At 40.3% G+C, this 24,754-nt stretch overlaps 2 protein-coding genes across 3 annotated transcripts in view; one reads left to right on the top strand and one right to left on the bottom strand.

Moving 5' to 3' along the window:
* The first annotated feature begins 2,080 nt into the window (after positions 1–2,080).
* Positions 2,081–20,883, top strand: LOC132775894 (apolipoprotein L2-like). The gene is made up of 4 exons (XM_060776957.2): positions 2,081–2,169; positions 16,069–16,150; positions 17,178–17,316; positions 19,971–20,883. The coding sequence occupies exons 2-4, from the start codon at positions 16,120–16,122 to the stop codon at positions 20,857–20,859; spliced, it is 1,059 nt and encodes a 352-aa protein (XP_060632940.2). The 5' UTR covers positions 2,081–2,169; positions 16,069–16,119; the 3' UTR covers positions 20,860–20,883.
* The window catches only part of MB (myoglobin), a 49,141-nt gene continuing 26,526 nt past the window's right edge, over positions 2,140–24,754 (bottom strand). The window contains exons 1-3 of one of the 2 annotated variants that reach the window (XM_060776963.2): positions 8,996–10,374; positions 4,966–5,188; positions 2,140–3,780 (exon numbers count right to left, since the gene is read on the bottom strand). In XM_060776963.2, coding sequence (XP_060632946.2) covers positions 3,631–3,780; positions 4,966–5,188; positions 8,996–9,090 — 468 coding nt within the window. In that variant the 5' untranslated portion in view covers positions 9,091–10,374 and the 3' untranslated portion in view covers positions 2,140–3,630. Of the gene's footprint in view, positions 3,781–4,965; positions 5,189–8,995; positions 10,375–24,754 lie in introns of those variants that run through there. The other variant, XM_067469218.1, reaches the window with a different exon arrangement.

The following is a 24,754-nucleotide window of genomic DNA, read 5'->3' as shown; positions in this document are numbered from 1 at the left end:
TCCAATGTGATTCCACTGGAAGATGTCCATAGAATAATTCTGGAGGACCTAAAGACTCCTAAAGAAGTGCCCTCTTGGTTTTTTTGGTTGCACTTTCTCCACTTTCACAGAGATCCTGTGCTCATAACACCAGCAAAAGTGGAGGGCTGACTATATTAACATATACAATGGCTTTAATATTCTGCCTAAGCAAAGGGGAATTCAGACCCAGTTTTTGGGACAATTTGACTAATAATACCTTCTTAGCTGTCTTCAGATCAAGAGCCATTTCTAACAAATCTTTCAAGTACAGAAAAGAGGAGTCAACTCTTTTAAACTGAGTATTCCTGTAAAAAGAAGCCACAAGTGATGATTTGTACTGACAGTACAGGCTTCCACTGCACAGATGTGGATGCATCTTTCAATGGGTTTGGAATGTGACTTCTCATATTGTGGGTCAGCTACAACTGTGTTTTGTCTTTTGAGACTTGGATGCAGGAGATTGTCCAGATGATTATTTCAGCTGTATTGCTGCAGTAAACTATTCCTGAATCTATTTGAGAAAGGAGTGAGGGCAAAGAACTGAATGAGCAGCGCCTGACCTTCAGATTATGCAGCCTGTCAGCCACAGTGTTCAATACTCTTAATATAGTTGTCCATGCATGGTGGCTGAGAGTTGTTCAGACTGACAAGAGCAACTGCTGTAGACGAAGTACTAGGTCATCCTCAAGCACAGCCAGCCTTTCCTGCTGCGACACGCGAAGCTGGGCAGTGAGTGATATCTCTTTATTTAATGTACCCTTCCTTCATCAACTGCTGTGAAGCTCAGGACATACAAGATGACACAGCAAGAAGATGGGGCAGAAGCTGGTATCCATCTTGTCAATTTCTTGGCAGATAAATCCCACTCATTTAGAAGAGACCATACTGTAAGCAGAATTTGTACCTGTTGCTTTGGCTAATGTATTCTGAAGAGGGTGTCATTTCCCTGTCCCTATTATATTAAAGAAAAGAAGGTTTGGGAAAACTCCCTCGCTATTTTAATTTCCCCTCCAACTCCAAATACAATAATATTGAACTGGCTCTGAGGGATGCTTGGAAGGAAGAACATTTACAATTAGGCTGGCCCTGATGGCCTGGAACATCAGTCTTAATTTTCCTCAATTCCCATCAGATTCATCTCAAAATAAGATGCAGAACATAGACATTGAGGAAATAGGTTTATTAAGTCACAATCAACACAGCTCACCTTTGAGTGCAATATATATTAAATTCTGAAGCAGTTCTTAGAGATTAAAGAAAGGGGTACTTCTAAATTGAGTTCATTAGGAAGGTCATCACGGAAGACCTTGGAGATTAACAGTGCAATCTTTTACACGTCTATTGAGGAGTCTAGTCGAGTTCTTCTGTAGCTAAATGGTTATAGGTCTGCAACCTAGTGTAATTTACTAGGGAGAAAAGTCCATTGAACTCAGGAGGGCTTTTATGTGAATAAAGATTGCTTATATATATAAGTTCCCGAGTATCTTCAGAATGGATATACCATTGTTGCCAACATGTGGTTGCCAATTTAACCGATTGTTCGGCTTTGTTAATTGATTGGAACTTTTCCGAGTGATTAAAATGTGCCATTAATTAGCCCAATTCTTTAAAATCCTTTTGTCTTATTTTTAACACAAGTGTTTACCAAAATACTCGCTTTAGCTTTTAAAAAACACGGTGTCTTGTCTCTCATAAAGCAGAAAAGACTACTTTTAAGAGTATGTCTTGCTATGACATACACAGCTCACAAAATCCGCCAACTAACATTGCCAAATAGTCCAAAGAGTACGTGTTTTTCTCAAAATGATTGCTTTCATTTGTACACAGGTTTATGCAGTGTAATCATTAACCTGCTTAGACATTTTTAACTAGGCAACAGCTTTAGTTCTCGGTGTTGAGCAATGCTTAATTTCTGATAAGAAAAGATGGAGGGGAGCTCTTTCAACCTCAATCTCAAACCTTTCATCGCCATTCTGGGGTGTGGTGCAGCATAGTTGAGGAACAGAAATACAGTCGGGCTTCAATATCCAAGGTCTGGACACCTTTACACAGCACTATGACATCATATGATATGATGACATCAGAAGACATTTGAATACTAAGGCTGACAAGGATTTGGACACCACCTACAGAATGAAGATCTTTTAGGTAAGTCTTATATAAATCATTTCACATCATTACTGTCATGCAAGAATTATACAAATCTGTTGATTTTGATACCTGGAAGTCTCGGCAGTTGTCTGTATCAGATCAAATTTAAAAGAATCTGTTGTTTCAAATAAGAATTGTTTCTGAAAGGTCCTGCAGACCGACGCCAAAATATTGAGCCACCCCATTATTTTTCTAGCCACTTCACTGTTTCTTGGCCAATAGGTTTATCCTTTTCATTGGCCATTTTAACAGTTCTAACGAGGAATTATCCCTAGGCTTTGTCACTTGTGGATCTAGTAATATAACCTGTTTCTTTGGCAGTCTATTCCCATCCTATGGTCAGAAAAAAACTAAAATCGTGGTTACTGGTGCAGGCAAGGAAAACTGAACAGGGAGATTGGCAGCTACTGAGTGGGAGACAAACCTATGAGTCTTGTTACCCACAAGTTATTGTAGTAAACAGTAATACAATGTATCCAGAGCAGAACCAAGCCTTTCTACCTTCCATCAGCTTACAATCATTACTTCTTGTGTTCTGTCCCAATTGTTTCTAACCATTAGATGATCTTTCTGTAATGTACATGACGTTTACTAAATAAAGGCAGCTATCTCTAATATATGTATTTAACTGGTATTTTGTTGAGCCCAGAGTTACTATGGTTTAATCTAAAGCTCAAATATAACCTTAGTTGAAGATCCACTTTATATATGATGTTGAAAATGTGCATTCCAGAACAAGTTCATATCCACTAAGTTTCTCCGAATCTGGTACCATTTAGATGTTTGGACTCCCATCTGTCATTAACACCAGTCAATCAAGCTGATAGTTGGGGATGATGGAATGACAGTCCAAAATGTATTTCAAAAGTACTCTGTTGGGAAAAGCTGGATGGGAATATGAGCAAGGATAGCTGAATTATCACATACACATACCTTCATTGAGTTTCTCTCATTTCTGTCAACTTTGGAGTCCAGTTGGCAGAGAAGTACTCTGGAGGACTAATAACTGAAGTAGGACTGATAAGCAAAAAGCATTTCAGCACCTCTCACCAGCATGCTCCTAACACCTCTAAAATTGTACCCTTGCTCTAAAGCTTCACATGTGAATGGAACATTATTTTAAAGAGACACGTCTACCTGTTTATCTGTATTTTAAGGTAGTGATTCTCATGTGAATGACATGGTGAATCTGCCTGGAATTGACTCTGAACTTTAAAGGAGCTATCTAAGATGTTTAAGCAATTTGGGGGGATATGATAGTTTCTTTACAGTTTAGACTAAACCCAGAATGGATTCCTCACCAAATTGACACAGAAGCACCAACCACCACTGCCTACCACCTTCATGTGTATCTTGAGCACCATTTAGTGCAAATGTTTCAATCCAGTGTCATGTGTTTCTGTGATGAAGTGGAAATATTGTTCTATAACATGCTGCCACCACCCCTCTCTGAAGATCTCACTCGCCCTGGAAGCCAAACTCCTTGTATTTGCTGTCCATATCATTCCTGATGAGTTCCAAGGCCTTCCTCATTGCTGCTTGGGACTCGGCCCCAAAGTCTGCAGAATGTTTCTCAGCAATGACACCAACAATTACTTCAGAAATTAACTGTATCATAGAATTGGGTTGGGGGGAGGGAGGGAGGGAGGGGGAGAGAGAGGGAGAGAGAGAGAAAAATAACTTAAAGATAGAAACTTGGAACAAGAGTGCATATCAAACTGTCAAAGTAGGGAAGGGCCAAGTGTCAGTCTGCCATGGCTGCTCAACTAAGAGCCTGTCCCTCCTGGGAAGACAAGGCTAGTCCAAGACATTTTAGTCCCTGAGGTAAAGAACAAAATAACCTCCTTTTCTATTCCATGTACAAAAGCCGACTGGACAGACAGCTGATTTTCTTCTTGGCACAAATGATGAGTCAGGTTCTTTTTAGTGCAACAAAGCTCAAGAGACTCAGAGCAAGCCATGTGGTGGCCAGCGCTACCCTCCATTGCTTTTCCTATCAATGCCCTAATATCATATTTGCTTATTTTCCTATACAATATAAATATAGCAGTGCTAATGCTTTTGGCTAGTTTCTTCACACTGGTCGGGTTTATACAATCCTACTTTTCTGTTAGCAATATATCTTTGAATCCTAGGAAAACTGCTTTTGAAATTCATTTGTTCCTGTAACTTGTTATCTCCTGTTCGGGTTTTTTAAATGACCGGTTAGTGCTGTTGGAAATTCGTAACAATGTTTGGAAAGGAACTCGGTGTTTTACTGTTTTTGCTTTTTGTTACTTTTCTGCCTTGCCAGCTACTGGCTTCAACAAAAGTTGGGCACTATCCAACCTAGAAGCTTTTGAGAGGATGAATGGCCATTTGTTGGGGGTGTTTTGATTGTATTCTCCTGTATGACGGAGGTAGACTGGGTGGTCTCTTTCAACTCTAGATTCTATGATTCTATGATTGTTCTGCTCCTGAGATTAGGACACAAAACAATGTATTCAAACTCCAGGAAAAGAAATTCCACCTCAGTATTAGGAAGAACTTCCTGATGATAAGAATTGTCCAATAGTTGAATATGTCACTTCAGAGTATGGTGGACTCTCTTTCTCTGGAAGTTTTAAAAATGAGGTTGGATGGCCATCTGTCAGGACTTTGTGCATGGCCCTCAGGGTCTCTTCCAGCTCAGGGATTCTATGATACTAAACATTCTGTAATATTCCCAAAAACACCTTGCAAAAATGAATGCAAATAAAATGGGATTTGGAAAAGTTTTTAACATAGCACCACTATGTGTGTGTCTATACTCACCTCCAGGTATTTGACTGGAATTTTATGCTTGGTGGCATGGCTTTGGGCCAGAGGTGCGAGTTCTGCCTCGTGCTGCCCTTTCTGCTTCAGGATCTTGCCCAGAGCAGTGAGGACAATTGTTCCATGCTTCTTGAGGTCTTCTGAGGTCTTCATCTCATCCAGTGACTTCAGGTTTTTGAATCTGTCAAACTTCTCTTGGGTCTCAGGATGTTGTTCAAATAACCTGCCAGTTGAATGCAAGAGAGACGACTTGAGGAAGGAGTGAACGTTGAATAAACTGCATATCCTTCAAAGAACGTACACTATAACCATAGATGCTCCCCATATGTTATTTATGCATCTCAGTGGTATACTTATGAGGAAATTTTGTTGAAGGTTTTAAAAAAATCATATGAGAACAGAAAATTATCTGAAAGGCAATTTCAGGAATATAATTTTGGGGGAAGGCTAGCTGAGCTACCTTTCTCTTTCTCTTATATTAGTGAATAATATCTGAAACAGATATCAGATGTCATAGAGATCTTACCAATCAGCAGCTAGTAAAAGGGCAGGTAGCAGAATTAAGGACAAAAGGACACAAGGGAAGGAAAATAGTGGTGTATTCACAGTCAAGAATCTGTATGGAAACTGATGTTGTTGGCATTATTTCTCCATGCTCTTAGAAGAAAAAAATGGAGTGAGCTACTAGTGAATAGGAAGAATTAGGCTCCATACATATATAGATAGATAAAGGTAAAGGTTTTCCCCTGACATTAAGTCCAGTCGTGTCCGACTCTGGGGTGTGGTGCTCATCTCCATTTCTAAACCAAAGAGCCAGCGTTATCCGTAGACACCTCCGGATGGTCATGTAGCCAGCATGACTGCATGGAGCGCCGTTACCTTTGCACCAAAGCAGTACCTATTGATATACTCACATTTGCATGTTTTCGAACTGCTAGGTTGGCAGAAGCTGGGGCTAACAGCAGAAGCTTACACCGCTCCCTGGATTCGAACTTGCAACCTTTCAGTCAACAATTTTAGCAGCTCAGTGGTTTAACCCACTGCACCACCGCAGGCTCCCTATATATATATATATATATATATATATATATATATATAGCTAGATAGACATCTATTTAAATATCATGTATAGACATTGTGAAACAATTTTTAAGAATTCTCTGTGTTGCCACTTTGGTTTTGTTCAAGCTGTAAGTGAAATTATTATAATTAATCCAGGCAAAAACACATACCTTTCCTAGAACTACTTACTGGAATCCACAACTCAATATGTCAAAGTCATGGGCTCCAAAAACCTGGATAAAGCCAAACTCTACTTTGATGTCAAAATGAGGCCTTGGCACCAATGAGGGCTCCAAGCAGTATAGAATCATAGAATCAAAGAGTTGGAAGAGACCTCATGGGCCATCCAGTCCAACCCCCTGCCAAGAAGCAGGAATATTGCATTCAAATCACCCCTGACAGATGGCCATCCAGCCTCTGTTTAAAATCTTCCAAAGAAGGAGCCTCCACCACACTCCAGGGCAGAGAGTTCCACTGCTGAACGGCTCTCACAGTCAGGAAGTTCTTCCTCATGTTCAGATGGAATCTCCTCTCTTGTAGTTTGAAGCCATTGTTTCACGTCCTAATCTCCGAGGAAGCAGAAAACAAGCTTGCTCCCTCCTCCCTGTGGCTTCCTCTCACATATTTATACATGGCTGTCATATCTCCTCTCAGCCTTCTCTTCTTGAGGCTAAACGTGCCCAGCTCCTTAAGCCGCTCCTCATACGGCTTGTTCTCCAGACCCTTGATCATTTTAGTCGCCCTCCTCTGGACACATTCCAGCTTGTCAATATCTCTCTTGAATTGTGGTGCCCAGAATTGGACACAATATTCCAAGTGTGGTCTAACCAAAACAGAATTGAGGGGCAGCATTACTTCCCTAGTTTCACTACTATGAAGCTACTGGCCTTCATAGTAGTGTTGAATCCACTCTTAAGTTTTAATCTGTACTTTAAAGAAGCCATTCACTGCACCCTTTGTTGTGTGCCTTGAAATAATTCCTGACCTACAGAATGCTGATGCTTGATGTCCAGGTGTTGGTGGTGGCCAGGAGGTCCTTTGGACAGTTAAAGCTTGTGCACCAGCAGCGACCGTACCTCAAGAAGTCTGACTTTGTCACTGTGGCCCATGCCTTTGTTACCTCCAGATTGGATTACTATAACAAACTCTATGTGTGGCTGCCTTTGAAGACGGCCTGGAAATTGCAATTGGTACAAAGGTCGGTGGCCAGGTTGCTAATTGAAACTACTTACAGGAAGTGGACAGCCCCCCTATCAAAACAGCTCCACTGGCTGCTGATGAGTTTCCGGTCCCAATTTAAGGGGCAGGTTATCACCTACAAAACCCTGAACAGTTTGGGTCCTGCCTATCTTCATGATTGCTTATTCCCATATGAACCTGCACAGGTTTTAAGATCTGCTGGGAAGGCCCTTCTCTTGCTCCTGTCTCTGTCACAAGCATGGTTGGTGGGAACGAGGATGCGGGCCTTCTTGGTGGTGGCCCCCCAGCTCTGGCACTTTCTCCCCAGGCAGATGAGATTAGTGCCCATCCTGTCCACCTTCTGTAAAAACCTGGAAACTTTGATGTTTCAATGTGTCTTTGATTAATCAGGTCATTTACTGACTAGGCCCCCCATCCCTAACTTGGTGTCTGGAACTTTATTACGAGGCCTGCCCTTGCCCCACCCTCCTAGATCAGAACATGCCCACTCTTCTCGGCTACTGGTTGATTCTTATTGATGTTATTATGTTTTTATGATGTCTGTTGCTCAGTTTTATTATTTTAATTATTGAAATACAATGTACTTTAATTGTGTTATATCTTACTTCTGTTTTTGCTGGGCTTGGTCACCATATAAGCCACCCTGAGTCCCTTCGGGGAGATGGTGGCAGGATATTAGAATACTATTATTATTATTATTATTATTATTATCATCATCATCATCATCGTCGTCGTCGTCGTCATCGTCATCATAATTGGCTTATCACACTGGTATTTACAACTACACATGGAGGAAATAGCATTCAGATGTCTTTGCTGAATCTATATCAGTGCCTGCTTTGGTATGTCTTATTCTAAGAACCTCAGATAGTTGAGCTTCTGGAGACAATGCAGATCTTTGCACTTGCTTTGTGTAACATATAGACACTGGATTGCTATAGCTGTAATCCTCTCTTTTATTCATTGTTAATTATTCATTGAGTCCAGGCAATTACAAGAGCAGTCAAAATGCTTGGTTAAAAATAGATGATTTGATACCCTCCCTTACCTCAATAACTTATCCAATAAAAATGCTAAAACAAATAGAGGCAGATCAAGAATTAGCATTCTCAGGTTCACCTGCCAGGTTATTTTTCCCTCTTTACAGATCAGCCATGTAATTTTTTTACAAATGCAAATATATACAAATATGTACAAAACAAACACCAAATAAAAAGGCACCTACATACTTAGAAAGAAGAAGAAAATAAAACTACTCTATCAATCCCTAGAAAGGATAAAATGGTAAAATATTCTATTTAAAAATAACTAACACCATACACTAACACCTCAACCAATTTTTTACACACAAAAACCCATAAAATTGACTTTCTATCCTCCAGTCCCAAAATCTAAATCTATACATGTTAAACTTCTCTTTATTATCAACCAAAAATTCTGGCTATACATATGAGTCTTCAAATTCCATTTACTTTTATTTATTTTTTATAAATGCTAAAAACAACTCCTAGTCCTTCAGAAATTTATTCAGTGACATTTATTTAATCAAATTCTATATTTGGCCATTTCATCCATTTCAAACACTCTTTTTTGTGAGGAGAATCATAGATTTCCATTTTTGAGCATAAAGCATTCTTGCAACTAATATCATATAAAGACCATATAAATTTCCACTCTTAACAATATGTCCAGCATATTCTTAAAACATGACTATGCCAAGTTTTCAGGATCGCTGCTTCTCAGCTTTCTGTAACCAGCTTCTGCTTACCTGAGGATGACCTCCTGCCCATAAGCAGGGATTTCTGGTTCCACTTTCCCCCAAATATCTATGACCTTTTGCCATTCCTGATCACTGAGCACCATGATGTTAAAAAAATAACGGAAAGTGAGCCTTTTGGTGAAGAGATGCAAACGGCTTCTGTATACGTTCTTGAATGATTTACAGTCAGAGAGACCTGTGGTTTTAATAATCTGACTTGGAGAATGACACCTGTCACTTGACAACTCAAGTCTAGGTCATTCTGGTCAAATGCCCAGTCAGTCAGTCTCTCTCTTTCTACTCTCTCTCACCCACTGTTTTGAGTCAGGTGCTATTGTGGCAGCCCTAAGTGAAATAATTGCTGCATTTGATATTAGCCAGGCATAGAGCCCATGTCCCAACAAAAGATTTGGTGCCAGGAATTTGTCCCTCAACTTGCATCCCAAAAACAAAGAAGAAAACATTCCATGTTGAGTTGTAGATCAAAGAGGACAGACAACACTTTACATGGAAGATCACCAAGTGGAACAATATTGTGTGGGTGGTGCAAGTTCAAACTCCCTCCTTTCCCTTGCCAGTTTCAAAACCTAAACCACACTTCAGGGATCTATTAAATTTATAAGGGAGGAGATACAGCTACTTAACTTACCACCTCATCACATTGAGAGAATGAAGCAATCTATCACGCTGCAAGTATGCTTCCTACATGGAGCCTGCTGGATGCCATCACATGATGTAAAGCAACTTCAAGCAGGGCTCAGTAGAAGAAGCATCCTGGCAGTATGCTAGGACACTTCCCTGGGAACACCGGAGGTTTCCCTGTTCCATAGAGAAGAACAGGGGGAATCCAGGTGGTGATGCTTCACCCCATGGGATGTGGTAAGGGGTGCAAGTGGCAATGCAGGGCACGGGGGAAAGGGTTTCCCTCCACTTCCCTATGTATTCATCACACTGTGTGGTGAATTCTCCTGCTGCCCATGGAGTCAGACCTCAGTATAATGAGCTCCCTACTCACAGAAGGGGATAACAGCTCTTCCAAGCCATAGGCTCTTTCACAATACACAGTTATAACACTATTATTCCACCTTACCATTCTACAGAATCCTGGGATTTGCAATTTAGAAAGAGGCATTTAGGTTTCTCAGCCAAAGAAAGCTGTAGGGTCTCATCAAACTACAGACCCCTGGATTCCATAGGATGGAACCATGGCAGCTAAAGTGAAATCATAACCCAATGTGATTCTGTAGTGTGAAAGGACCCCAAGGAAACAGCACAGAGGGGAGAGCTCTGATATATATGGAGAGCTGTATTTTGTCACTTGGGGTTAAAAATAAAAACCCTTATCTCTGGTATGAAATGTGATATTATTATTATTATTATTATTATTATTATTATTAAACTTTATTTGTACCTCACTAGCATCTCCTGAAGGCCCATAAGACTATCCTCAAAAATGCCTGATGAATATGTTCATCATCAGACACCTCTTTGACCTTGTACACACTATGAGGGCCAGCCCAAGACATTTCTTTCTTCCTGAAACAAGAGAAGCAAATGGCACTCATTCCAGCAAAGGTAATAGTGTCAAAAACCAACCAAGTTATTTTGTCACATCCCACAAGTGTCTCAATTCCACCATTTCCCTCTCTGGTATGTAAATATAGTTTTAAAAAGTCTTGAACAGTGGTTTTCAACCTGTGGGTCCCCAGGTGTTTTGGCCTACAACTCCCAGAAATCACAGACAGTTTACCAGCTGTTAGGATTTCTGGGAATTGAAGGCCAAAACATCCGGGGACCCACAGGTTGAGAACCACTGGTCTAGTATAATATAAGGAAATGTCTTTATGTCCAAAGCAAGCACTATTCATTGTGCACGATTCTAGATGCCCTTTTTAAACTACAGCTCCCAGAATCCCCAGGTCAGCATGAAGGATTCTGGGGACTATGGCCTGACCTCAGAACATGCGTTTATGCAAGATATAAGAAACAGAATGAAAACTTCTTCATTTTCCTACCTATCCTTTGAAATGACTATACTGCAACCCGTGACAATCAGGCCCCCTGATATATACTTCATGTATCCAATAAATGGGCTCGTCATATTATCCTCTTTACATAGTGCATATGCATTACTAAACAAAGTGACATACATTTGTGTTATTCCAAATATAGGATCTTTAATGACACATACAAAAAAATCCAAAAAGACAGGGTGACAAATCAATACTAGTTGTGAACTAGTATTTACTGAAGTATTTTGCTCCAGATGAACAGATCTACTTGCATTACTTGTCCAACTTAGCATTTATTAGATTGATACTAAAACCCTGAAGCTGAATGCCCAATGTTGCCTTTTCACTGGTTATCACAGGCAAGCCTTGCCTTTGTTGTGCATGATGTACTGTCATCTTGTGGCTCTAAATGAGAAGTGCAGCAAGAATAATTTATGACATTGTTGGATTTTTTTAAAAGAAGTTTCAGCTTCTGCTTTGTGATTGAATGAAAGGAGGTGGCACTCATAGAAGGAAAGGGAGAGGTAAGCAATGCCTCTACAACAGCTTTCTCCAACTCCCTGTCCTCTAGTCATGTTGGAATAGCTGTCTGGAGAATAAGGGAGTTGTAGTCCAATACAACTGAAAGACACCAAACTGGGGAAGGTTGTGGTGCACTCAGCACTTTCAGATTCAAGAATCAAAACTGCCAGGTAATTGTTGTGAACATCAGAGAGGAAAGGTAGCAGGTGGACTAATTAACATCTTATTAACAGAATGATTGCTGGCAGCTATAACATCATTACCTTGGAGCAAATATGTACATTTCAAATGAGATGAAGCTGCATAGACATTGTACTCAGATCAGCTTAGAATGGAAACCGCTTAAATGCAACTTGCTCTGTACTACTAGAACAAACACTCATACCATTTTCTACTTGTGCTCCCAAATCTGGTTGTTTGCTCTGCAGAAAAGGTAATCCACGAAATTGCCAGGATTAGAGAGAGAGTTTTTTTCACTCTTTCACCAATGGGGTTAACCCCAGCCAATTCCTTCTCTAAACAAGCCATCTTTGATTAATCATCCTTGACTTTCTGAAATTTCACTCAGTGGTGGCTTCTCCACATCCGTGGAGTGATGAATCCGAGCTGAGTTTTAGTCTGAGCAATAAAGGAGTTATTCAAACTGGTGAACATATTTGAACCATAGAGTTCAGCACCTTTGATAGATCTCTGGAAACTCAAACCATTTTTCTGCATGTTTTTTCAGACAGTTTAAATGGGTAGTTTTCTTTCAGCCCTTAAACTAGATCTTAATGCCATAGCCACTGGCAGAAGTCTGTCCAGCAGCAGCCCTAAAACTAGATAGTTGCTGAAAGATATTTGCAGGACCAATTTGGCAAGAAAGAGATGTTTGCATGCTCATAAACTTTATCCTGATAGTAATAAGTATATAGAGTGTCAACATGTTGCAGTGGTTTGAGCATTGGATAACAATTCTGGAGATGAGTGCTCAAATTCCTGCTCAGCCATGGAAACCCACTGGGTGACCATAGGCAAGTCACTCATTCTCAGCCTCAGAGGAATCAAAAGCAAACCACCTCTGAACAAATATTGCTTTAAAAAACCATGATAAATTCACCTTAAGGTTGCCATAAGTGGAAAATGACTTGAAGACACATAACAACAGCATGACACCCCAAAGACAAACAACACCAAAGCACTAAGGAAGAAGTAACAGTTACTTTAAATGTGTCTTGAGGATAAACAAAAACATACATTCAATTGGTAGTGCAAGCTAGAATTGACCCACTGCAGGCCAATATAAATGCAATCATTTAGTTCTAGTTGAGACAATTGTTAGATTTACAACAGGTTGACTATCCAATTTGTCATTGCATTTTTTGTTTTTATTCCTGTTTATTTATTCCTTGCCTTTCCTTTAAGGAGCCCAAGATCCCATAAATTGTTTCCTTCCATCCTTATTTAATAAATCTTAAGATTAATATAAGATTAATTGCAAAAAGAATGATTAGCCCAGGATTATTCAGAGAGCTTAATCACTGAGTTGACCTTTGAACCTGCATCTCCCTATCTCTGGTCTGTTACTCCACCCATTACACCAAACTGGTTTATGGTTTGTCCCATTAATGAACTGATCTCAGAAAGGCATGCTAAGGAGTAGATTAACCCACTTTCTTACAGTTATCAGCTACACTCTGTTCTCAAGAAGGAAGAATTGGCCCAGTGATTCGTGATTTGATCTTTTCTCATTTAATCTACTATAATGCCCTTTGAACAAGTCTTATCAAGAAAATCCTGCAATAGGGGTGCCATTCCTCAGAAACAACTGGAAGGCACAAAACAACAAAAGGCTATGAAATATTATATAAATTTATATTTTGTGAACGTATTTATTACACCTGGAGAGGGGTTGCTTTCAGATTTTATAGGCACACATGAAGTTTGAAATAGATGTCATCCCCAGAACTTACTAAATATCAGGTGCAATATACAAATCTTGAAAGCAAATAACGTATGTGTAGCCAATCTGTTATTGCGGCATTCACTCTTTTTTTTTTTTCAGAGCAGTGCCGACCTCTTGCCTCCCCCAATCTCTGATAAACCACTGACATAATAGCATTGAGTTGTTTGCTCTTTATGACTTTCATTTCAAGTTTCTTATCCATTTATTATCCTGTAACTACTCTCCACTGCTCTCCAGCTCCTCCTCGACAGCTCAATCTTTCATGTTAGCCAGTAACACCAAGGCAAGGCAGAAAGGTGGATCTGAAAGGGATTTAGTGAAACTGTTGCTCTGAACTTTAAAGGAAACATCCAAAACATCCTGAAATTCTCAGGGTAGAGTGCCACACCTATCCTCCCCAAAATAGATGTACCATTCCACCCGACTCTGAAATTGTAATAAACAGATATGTGGATTGTCCAAATGCTGTCCAACCATACATGCTGCAGAAAGAGGTGATAAAAGAATGAAGAGCTTCAGGCTTCTTTAGGGGATGGATATTAGTTTAGCCACAAAAACCTGAAAATTATTTTCTACTTAATCATAGAGTTGGAAGAGACCACAAGAGCCATCCAGTTTACCAAGCAGAAATACACAATCCAAGTGCTTCTGACCGATGACCTTCCAGAATCTGTTTTAAAATCCCAAGAAAGAGATTCTCCCACACTCAGAGGTAGCATATTCCACTGCTGAACAGCACTTACTATCGAGACATTTTTTCCTAATTTTAAGTGGAATCACTTTCCTGTAGTTTGAATCCATTGATGTTAGTTTCTGGAACACAAAAAAATCCCCCTCCCCCTCAATATGGCATCCTTTCAAATATTAAACATGGTTATTATGCCCCCTCTAAACCATCTTCATATTCTGCTTCCTAAGCTGTTCCTCACAGGGCTTGGCTTTCAGACATACCATTTTGGTCACTGTTCTCTGGACATGCTCTAGCTTGTTGATATCCTTCTTAAATTTTGTTTCTCAGAACTGCACACAGTATTCCAGGTAAGTCCTAATCATAGCAAAATAGAGTGGTATTATGATTTCCCTCAGTCTAGACAATATAATCCTATTGATGCAGTGAATAACTGCATTGATCTTTTAGCTGCCACATCACACTGCTGATGCATGTTCAGCTTGTGGTCAACTAAGACTCCTGGATCCCTTTCACATGTACTGTTTTCAAGCCACATGTCACCCATCCTATATATCTGTGCAGATGTGAGAGCTGGACCATAAGGAAGACTGAGCAAAGGAAGATAGATTCTTTTGAACTGTGATATTGGAGGAAAATTCTGAGAGTGCCTTGGACCGCAAGAAGATCCAGCCAGTCCATACTTCAGGAAATAAAGCCCAACTGCTCACTGGAGGGAAGGATATTAGAGGCAAGGATAAGTACTTTGGCCACATCATGAGATGACAAGAAAGCTTAGAGAAGACAATTATGCTGGGGAAAATGGAAGGAAAAAGGAAGAGGGGTCGACCAAGGGCAAGATGGATGGATGCTATCCTTGAAGTGACTGGCTTGACTCTGAAGAAGCTGGAGGTGGTGACGGCCGACAGGGAGCTCTGGCATGGGCTCCATGAGATCACAAAGAGTTAGAAGCGACTGAACAAATAAACAACAACAAACAAATAGCCATCTGTTGAGGGAGCTTTGAATGCGATTTTCCTGCTTCTTCAGACTGGACTGGATGGCCCATGAGGTCTCTTCCAACTCTATGATTCTATGTTTTTCATTTCTGATCCTGTCTTCTGAAATAATGGCTGTCCCTCCTAATTTACTAAGTCATACTGTGTTCAAAATGGAGCTTATTAACAGGAAAGGATTAGAGCCTTAGGTCATAGGACCATGACAGACATTTTTTAAATGGTTTGGAAGGAACAATAAGATAATATAACTTTTTTCTTTTCTTGCATAATTCTAGGTCCTGTGGCTACCCAACAAAACTGATTTGAGAGACAAGTGGGAAAGAGACAGATTTTTTTTTATTCAGCATTTTATGAGTGTAAAACTGTTTTGTAAATAAGACCAGAAAAGTTAGTTGCTTGGAGTGGGAATCTCACTTTTTTAGCTCATGTAGGTTTACCAAGAATGGGCAGAGTGTCATTTCTCCTACCTCAGCCTGGATACAGTTTGGGATATTCTTTGGGTATTAATTGTTGTGGCGGCTGCTGCTGATGTTGTTGTGTGCCTTCAAGTCATTTCTTGCTTATGGCAGTACTAAAGTGAGTCTATCAGTAATTTTTCTTGACAAGATTTGTTCTTCTGAGGCTGAGAACATGTGACTTGCCTAAGGCCATGCAATGGGTTTCATATTCAAGGAGGGATTTGAACCCTGGCCCCCTAGAGGTGTAATATAGCACTGAAACTACTGTATCAAGTTAGCTGTCAGATACCAGCTTAGTGCTTAAGTCAACAGTTATAAATAAAGATTCTTGTACTAGTCCAGTTTGCTTTTGTTTATAGAATGGGTAGAAGATATTATTGTGTTCCATTCCTCAGAAAGTATAACATACAACACCATTCCTGCCTTTCATCCTTTTTCCCACTCTTGTTTCCTTTTCAGACTTGGAATAAGCTCATGTTGAAAAGAGAGAGCCAGTAGATATCTGACAGAATGACTTCCGAAGAATACCAAGTTTATGAAGGTGGGTCTCCTTGGGGATGAGGCCATAGCTTGGTGGTGAGGCATCACTTTTACATGCCAAAGAGTCCAAGAGAAAAGTGGTCTCAGCGAAAAGGCTGGTTTGTCTTGATTCTAAGAGGATTAGTCTGCTGCAATTTGAATTCAACCTGAATCAGTTTGAATCTCCCAAGTTGGTTAGGAATTTGGGATTTGTCTGAAGCAGTTTCACAGCCATAATTTACAACATACATTATTGAAGGAGCTTTGGATAGCTTTGGAAGTTATGTTCAGAAGAACACTATGAGAGCTAGGCTAGATTGGTGAATGGCTCAAGACAACCCTGTAAATTTCATGGTTGAGTGCATCCTCAAATTCAGTAGTCTTCAAGTTCCATTAATGTTCCTCATATTATCTGCATGGCTCTCAGAACATCACCACACATCAGGATTGTGTTGAGACCAATCCTGCCTAAGAGGCATGTCTACTCAGCAAGCAACCCTGGCTCTAATCCAGGCATGGACAAACATAAACTTCCAGAATTCCCAACAGTCAGTAAGATGGCTGGGATTCTTGGGATTTGAAGTCCAAAACACCTGGAGGAACAAAATTTGCCCATGCCTGCTCTAATCTCAGATGTTCAAGCAGTGATGGAAATACATGCATGCACAAGGTGCTCTTCTCTTTGTTGCTTCATGTTCCAACAAAGAGCTTAGGTACCAAACATCAAAAGCCCTTTCCCAGCTGCTCCCAGTCTTGAAACAAAAGGTGCCTCTGCAATGTCGAATTAAGGTAGTTGGACACTACTTTAACTGCCATGACTCAGTTCTATTGACTCTTGGGATTTGTAGTTCAGTGGGATCTTTGGCAGAGAATGTTTTTAAAAATACCATGGCAGTTAAAGTGGTGTCAAACTGAATTAATTCCACAGTGTAGATGCAACCAAAGAAACCTGAATAATTGCTCTTAGCAAAATATGATTAGTTTTTGAAGATTCCCTTGCACAACTAGAGGGGTTTTTTGTTTGTTTGTTTTCTTGTGAATTGATTTAGAACAATTGAAGTATGATGACACCTCAGAAAACTCAGAGGATCTGCTGGATGAATTCGATGCTGAACAGTGGCGAAGTCTTCTGGACGAAGATGGAGATTACTACATGGAAATGATAAATAATGAGAGTGATCTTGAGAGGTAACCAAAACCTATATCTGTTCAAAGATAAACCACTTCACCTTCTTTAATAGCTGGCCATAACTGCCAAGCCTTGAGGAGTCTTGACAACATAAGGAGATAATCCCATGGCTACAATCAGCCACAGAGCCACAAGTAGCATACAATCAAAGCAATAAAGATTTACAGTTGGACAACAGCTACATTAGAAAGATGGGTAGAATGGGGACTAAGATGTTTCTATCTCTCATTTCACATAGCCTGATGCTGCCAAAGGTTTGGAAAGTTCAGGGTTGCCAGTGTGGAAGTTAGTGGTGCACCCTCAGAAGGGATTTAGACTGTTTTGTCTTCTGAAACATAGACTACACAACCTGATATTCACCGGCAGTTTCCCATTAGCTTCCAAGATCAGATGGGATCTGGTGCCTTTTGGATGACAGGGAATTTCAGCTGCTGGTTTCATGACAACTAACACCAGATAAAATCCCTTTTTCTGCATAACCATTAAAGATACAGGACCCATCTTTAGTCACTCTGATAACCATATATTACTTTGGGGATTTATAATGCCCAGGATCTAATGCATCACACCCGGACTCTGTAGTCATCTGGTATTAGTGTACACATGAAACATTTCTGTGTACCTGAAGTACTTTGTCTTTGTTATGCAAACCTAGCCTACTTTTTTCATTCATTTAATCCTTCCTTTCTCCTACTTCAGTTTGGTTCAAAGACCTCAAAGGGGAAGGCAACAAAAACTCCCCAACTGGGCTTTGGAGGAGGGTGTCCTTTAATTCTTTGTGGTCCTCCACGCCTGTTAAGCTCCTTTCAAGTTCAAGTGTTTACCTTTTGTGACTTCCTTCTTATCAGTATCTTGAACCACTTCCTCCGCCCCTGCCTTCCACTCTTTAGAGAGGATTATAGGATTAATTTCAGATCAATTAATTTCTTATGAACCAAGTGTTTACACAAATATATGCAAAGCAATAAGAAGAAAGAGAATCAGAAGGAAAGTGTTGCTGCTCATTAAGAGATCTCCAAAAATATTCTGATGTCACATCAATCAATTCAGGAACAAGAACAGAAATATAAAAATACTCATCTGAAAGAGAGTCTGTAGAATTTATTGGAGTTTTCCATTAATGTCACCTGTGTGGTTTTAACATTCTTTAAAATGGTTTGTGGTGGTTTAGTGATAAGGACTTTACCAGCAAATCGATCCTTGAAGTATCCTAGAATGTCCATTATTTGATCTTGAAAGTTTCAGACTCTCCTATGCCTTTTTGTAGACTTTGTTGCCATGCCTTCACGATCACTTCAATGGAAGAGAAATGGCAAGATAAACAAAGAATTAGCCATTTTTGTAGCAAGGAAAAGTTGAGCCATGTAGTAGTCAGTCTTGGCTGTGGAATGACAGCAACAATGGGAAACATCATAGTGGAAAATAAACAGTGAGCCTTTCACATTTGCTGCAGTTAAGGCATATAGGTCACTCACAAAAGAGAAAAACTGTGGATTTAAAAATACTGTTCTTAAAATTTTGCTTCTTATTCATTGATATTTTATAAATCTTAATGCACACAATTAAAACTTGAGAAAATGCCTTTCTAGAAATTTCTAAGTCCTTCAACATGAATGTATGGTCAACTTCCTCTGGAAGCTCAGCATAGAATCACACTGGCCTAGAGATTCCTAGAAAGAACATTTTAATTTCAGTTGAATTTCAAATCAGTGAAGAATCAAATCTGCAAAAGTCAAAACCACAAGTGTAGGCTGTACTGTTTATTGATGCACCAGCTCTAAAGGATATGTGACAGAATAATATATATATATTTAAAATCTGATATATGGAATCATATTACCACTGAGCTGCTGAACTTGCTGAGCGAAAGGTTGGCGGTTTGAATCCAGGGAGCAGTGTGAGCTCCAGCTTCTGCCAACCGAGCAGTTCAAAAACATGCAAAACATGCAATAAGTACTGGTTTGGCAGGAAGATAACGGCGCTCCATGCAGTCATGCTGGCTACATGACCTTGGAGGTGTCTACAGACAACACTGGCCCTTCAGCTTAGAAATGGAGATGAGCACCAACCCCCCAAAGTCAAACACAACTAAATTTAATGTCAAGGAGAAACATTTCCCTTTATTACACCCAACATAGGAGAAGCACCTTTCATTATGGTTCCATTAAGATAATCTCCATTTTAGTGAACCAGAATAAGTTAATAGCAGTATTCTCTGTGGAATATATTTCAGAGCTAGCTTTCTTCTGGAAGGACCCATCTTCAAATTCCCACCCAACTACCAAGTTTACTGGTTGATGCTGAGTCAATTGTTCTCTCAGCCAATCTACCCTGAGGGCTATTTTGATCATATCAAGAAGAAAAATGTGTATGTTTTCCTTGGACTTCTTGGAGAAAGAGTAATAGCTTTTTAGAGTAATAATGATTTTAGGGTAATGATGAAAGTTCAAATGCAAATATTCACCACTTCACAATTCCCATTGGGATACAATGGGAATATTTGGCTAACTTATACATTTTAAAAAAACCAAGCATCTAGTTGTCTTTAGACAAGTTTAAGACTATTTTGTGCAAGTCCAAGAGTTGTATAAAAGGTCTCAAAGTATATCTTGTAGATTCTTTTTTTTAAAAAGAAGTATCACTTTTTTGACAGGAGAGAAGAAAGCAGGATTTGGGATGAAATGGACAGCAACTGTTTGGCCTGCTTCCTGAAAGAATTTCCCATCCAGAAAGAAGAGATTGAGAAGTCCATCCAATGCCTTCGGGAAATGGCAGACAGCATTGACAAGACTCACAAGGATTGCACCATCGCCAGCATTGCTGCCAATTCTACAAGTGCCTCTTCTGGCATTTTGAGCATCTTGGGACTGACCTTGGCTCCCATCACAGCTGGCGGGAGCTTAATCCTGACTGCTGCTGGGATTGGCTTAGGGGCCCTGGCAACAGTCACTGGCCTGTCCACTACTGCTTATGAAAGTGTTAATAATTCAAAGGAAATAAAAAGAGCAGAAGAACTCATGGCCAAATGCCACGAAGCCCTACAAAATGTCATGCATCCCCATGGAACTGATTTCAGCTCTGACTTCCCAGTGAATAATGGAGTGGTTGGGGAAAACATCAAGCATCTTGTTTCCAATGTTGCCAGTCAAGTTCCCAAAATGTACAGGGCTGCAAAGGGAATACGAACCAACGTTAAGGCCCTGAAGATTGTTCGAACCAATCCTGCCTTGAAGGCTTTGGCCAAGCGAGCAGCGGCTGCAGGAAGCACATCCAAGGGGGCTATCAGGGGGGTCAGACATGTGCAGAAGACATTTGCAGGAACCTCTCTTGCAATGAGCAAAGGGGCCAGAATGCTGGGTGCTGCCTCAGCTGGGGTGTTTCTCCTATTTGATGCCTACAGCATTGCCCAAGATGCTAAGCATCTAACAGAGGGAGCCAAGGCAGAAACAGCATCAGAGATCAGAGAAAAAGCCAAAGAACTAGAAGAGGATTTGCATAATCTCAACACACTCTATGAGGAACTGAAAGAAATAGTTGAGTAAAAGAGTCCGATGAGCCAGACGAACTTTGTCTAGGATGTGTTCCCTTTTGTTCCTCATATATTTTGTTTTTGTTGTGTGCCTTCGAGTTGTTTCCAACTTATGATGAACCTAATGTGAAACTATTACAAGGTGTTCTGAGGCTAAAAGTGACTCCTTGGTCAATCAGGGAATTGAACTCTGATCTCCAAAGTTGTAGTCCAACATCCCATGACAATATTATGCTGGTTCTTTCATCACCCATATGTATATCCAAATATATCTCATCTCTACATATTCCCCAGTATGCCCAGCATATTTGTCCTGATTAATCCTTTGCCATCCCACTTTATCAGCTGCTTTTTAAAACAACCTGATTTATGTGTCCTCTCCCATGTTGCTCTTTTATCATCCACTTATGTCCACTAGTGCAAACTGAGTTCAAAGTGCATAAATATTTTGCATTTAATTAACTCAGTGGAGACAGCACAGGAGGGGGGAGTGAAAGCTTGCTTTTGCAGTGGACCTCCCAAAAAGCAAACTGTTTCCCAATCCAATCTTTTTAATATCACCAGAAATATTTCTGTTGAGTGTTATGGATGAATAACTGGATAATCAACATGGATAACTTCTTGGATACATGACAATAATTATCATCATCACCATCATCATTATCTTTATTTATATCCTGCCATCTTCTCTCCGAAGAAACTCGGGGTGGCTTACAACAGGTTAAAATGGTACAAAAGTATAAAACAAATCACATAAAATTATAACAATAACTCCCACCAACGCATGTAGCATAAAATCAAAATAATACAGTTTTAAAACAATAGTAGATAGAACTAACTGCTGTCAATTCACAAGGTGCCAAGTGTCAGTTTCATATGGGCCCATTCAGCCTACTCCAGGTCAAAGGCCTGTCTGAACATCCATATTTTCAGGTTGGAACAGAAGGATTGGAAATTGGGAGCTAATCTAATCTCTTTTGGGAGGGGGAGGATTCCAGAGCTGGGGGGCCCTCTCTCTCGTCCCCACCAACCACACTTGAGACGGTGGTGGGACTGAGAGGCGGGCCTGCCGTGCCGATCTCAGAGCCCGCACAGGTTTATAGAAAGAGATGTGGTCACAAAGATAAGTTGGGCCCGAAGTATATAGGGCTTTATAGGTAATCACCTGAATCTTGAATTAAGCCTGGAAACTTGTTGGAAGCCAGTGGAGCTGCTTCAGCAGGGGTGTGATATGTTCCCTGTAGCTAGCTCCAGTTAGTAATCCAGTTAGTAACGAAGAACATAGTTCGTTCAAGGGTATGAACTGAAGCACATATTATGCAAGAATGGATTGAATCAGGGTTTTATGCCATGTTTCTATGGCCCTTATGTTTTGTGTTATTGTTTTGATATATGTTGTTGCTATGTATACCACACTGACCAATGTAGAAGTGTTACACATGACGTAGTGTAGTGTTGTGTATATATGCATACTTAAGAACATAGAGATACAATGTTTTGACTCATTGGTGGTTTTGTTTTGAGAAGGAGAAACTCACCTAAGTTCTTTCTCATGTGAAAGGTGGAGAAATGGGAATGAGATAATGTTTTAATTATTTGACCAAACAAAAAAAGTTTGCAAAAAGTGTAACTTCTATTACATTTTGATAAATGGTAAAATAGGCAGTCTTACTGGGATGGGATTTGGAGGCTCTGTTTTGTTGTTGTTCATTCGTTCAGTCTTCTCCGACTCTTCGTGACCTCATGGACCAGTCCACGCCAGAGCTCCCTGTCGGCCGTCACCACCCCCAGCTCCTTCAAGGTCAGTCCAGTCACTTCAAGGATGCCATCCATCCATCTTGCCCTTGGTCGGCCCCTCTTCCTTTTGCCTTCCATTTTCCCCAGCATAATTGTCTTCTCTAGGCTTTGCTGTCTCCTCATGATGTGGCTCTGTTTTACAGTGGATCAATTCATTTCTGAGGGGTGAACTCAGAAGGCAATGCTGGGGGACTCTTGTTTGTCACCTTTGCCTCTGAGGTCCTTTGGAGCTCTGTTTTCTTCCCCATGGTCTTTAATATATATACATGAGACTGCTTAAAAGGTCATCCAGAATTTGGGTGTTTGCTGCTATCAATACATTCCATTATTCCTTTCCACCACAAGATACTGCCACAATTCCAAACCAGTCATCAGTAATGGACTGGGTGAAGGCTAACAAAGAACTGCAGCCAGAATCTTGGCCATGTTACAAGTTCAATTGCTGCCAGTTTCTTTTGGGGTACAATTCAAAGCACTGGTTATGCCCTAAAAAGGCCTGTATGAGATCCAGGCTATCAGGCAGAGAAGATTTTCCTATATGAGCCTACCTGGGCCCTGAAATTATCAGAAGAAGCCCATCTCGAGAACCCACCCTGTTACCAGCACAGTTGATGGGGACAAAAACAGGGCCTTCTCGGCAGCTATCCCTAGGCTCTAGATGTTCCTTACTAGGGAAGTCAGAGGAGAAGAAGCAAGAACTTTATTTTAGGTTTGCGCAAATTTGTATTGGCCAACACTAGGTATCAAAATGAGCAACTCCTACCAAGCAATCTTGGTAGGACTAATTTAATACTCCTATTCTGCACTCACCTGATGTTCCACATGTTATGATTCACTAATTGGTTAATGTTACACCACATGCACATGCATGTGGTTTTCAACATACATAGTCAGTGTACTTTCTATAAACAGAAAGATACATTTTGGTGTCTATGCTGCACATGACTTTTAAAATCAGACCAAAGTTCTGTTTGACAAAGGGAGCAAGGTCTTTGGTTTTCTGTTAGTTGTATGGCTGAAATATTTATAGCCACTTCCTCTTTTCAGGGAGCACTGAAAATTTCCTGAATAGTGTGCCCATCTTATGTGACTAACCTACAATTCTGGTTTTATTTATTAAACTATTAACACTCTGCCCTGCATGAAAATATCTAAGGTCTTTAGCCTATCAGCACTGTGCCCTGAAATGGTAAAAACACCACCACAGATGGCTACCTTTTGCTACCCCATCACCTCTCATGCCTCTTCTGAGCATGGCACTTCCCCCATCACATGAGAAAAGTGTTGCCAAAGCAGCGCTGAAGTGTGCTGGTTCCATTGGGGCCAGCACAACATGGGAACCTTCCCGTGTTAAAAGGGAAGTGTACTAGTACACTTTCACTGTGATTGGGGATGGAGATTCAACAGGAGGTCCAGCAACTTCATGTGATGAGCAGCATGCCCATCCATTGCTGTGCTATACCTTTAGGACCCTAAAAAAGGTAAGTGTGATGAGGTCCTTAGATAAGCTAATATATGCTCACTTGCATTCTTTTTCTCGCACATCCACACACCTGAATGCTTCATGAGCTTATTTCCTGAATGACTATTCAATTTGGGTACAATTTGGAAAGGAGGCAAGAATTCCTGCCTTCAGACACATGGGAGTGCAATATTGGTTCTACTTTCTCTTCACATCCCTTCATTCCTTCCCACTTGCTCCTACTGGACAACGTTCCTACAGAATTTTGAGTCTCATTTCTAGGAAATCAAAACTAAGCAGGAGATTCAGTTTCACATCTATTTTCAAGAATTGACCTCTGCCTGTTATTTGGGTTTTACTGTGGCTCCTGATTGGAAGTAATAAACCTAGCTAAGATATCATCTGAAGCACCTTATAATTCAGTGAAATAAATAAGGTAATAAAAACCTTATCAGGAAAAGCTTGATGTTAGAGAAAGGGAGAAAGATAAAAGTCCAATAGGGCTTAAAAAACATGAGCTTGCCAATTCATTAACTAAATACCAAAGGTTAAAAATTATGCTAATTTGAATTGTAACCCCCAGAATTCTAGCTGTAGTTTCTGAATACATGTTATCCTGGGAAGGTTGAAAACAAGTATGAAAAAGTAG

This window comes from Anolis sagrei, chromosome 5, assembly GCF_037176765.1.
Source record: "Anolis sagrei isolate rAnoSag1 chromosome 5, rAnoSag1.mat, whole genome shotgun sequence".
NCBI lineage: Eukaryota > Metazoa > Chordata > Lepidosauria > Squamata > Dactyloidae > Anolis > Anolis sagrei.
Note: the sequence above shows the minus strand (reverse complement) of the source record. Positions and strands in the feature narration are given on the sequence as shown.

Bases quoted from the DNA above. Each gene is read 5' to 3' on its own strand.
- LOC132775894 (XM_060776957.2), top strand. From the start codon at position 16,120: ATGACTTCCGAAGAATACCAAGTTTATGAAG. The intron at 16,151-17,177 runs GTGGGTCTCCTT...GAATTGATTTAG, and splicing joins AGAATACCAAGTTTATGAAG to AACAATTGAAGTATGATGAC. The intron at 17,317-19,970 runs GTAACCAAAACC...CTTTTTTGACAG, and splicing joins AATGAGAGTGATCTTGAGAG to GAGAGAAGAAAGCAGGATTT.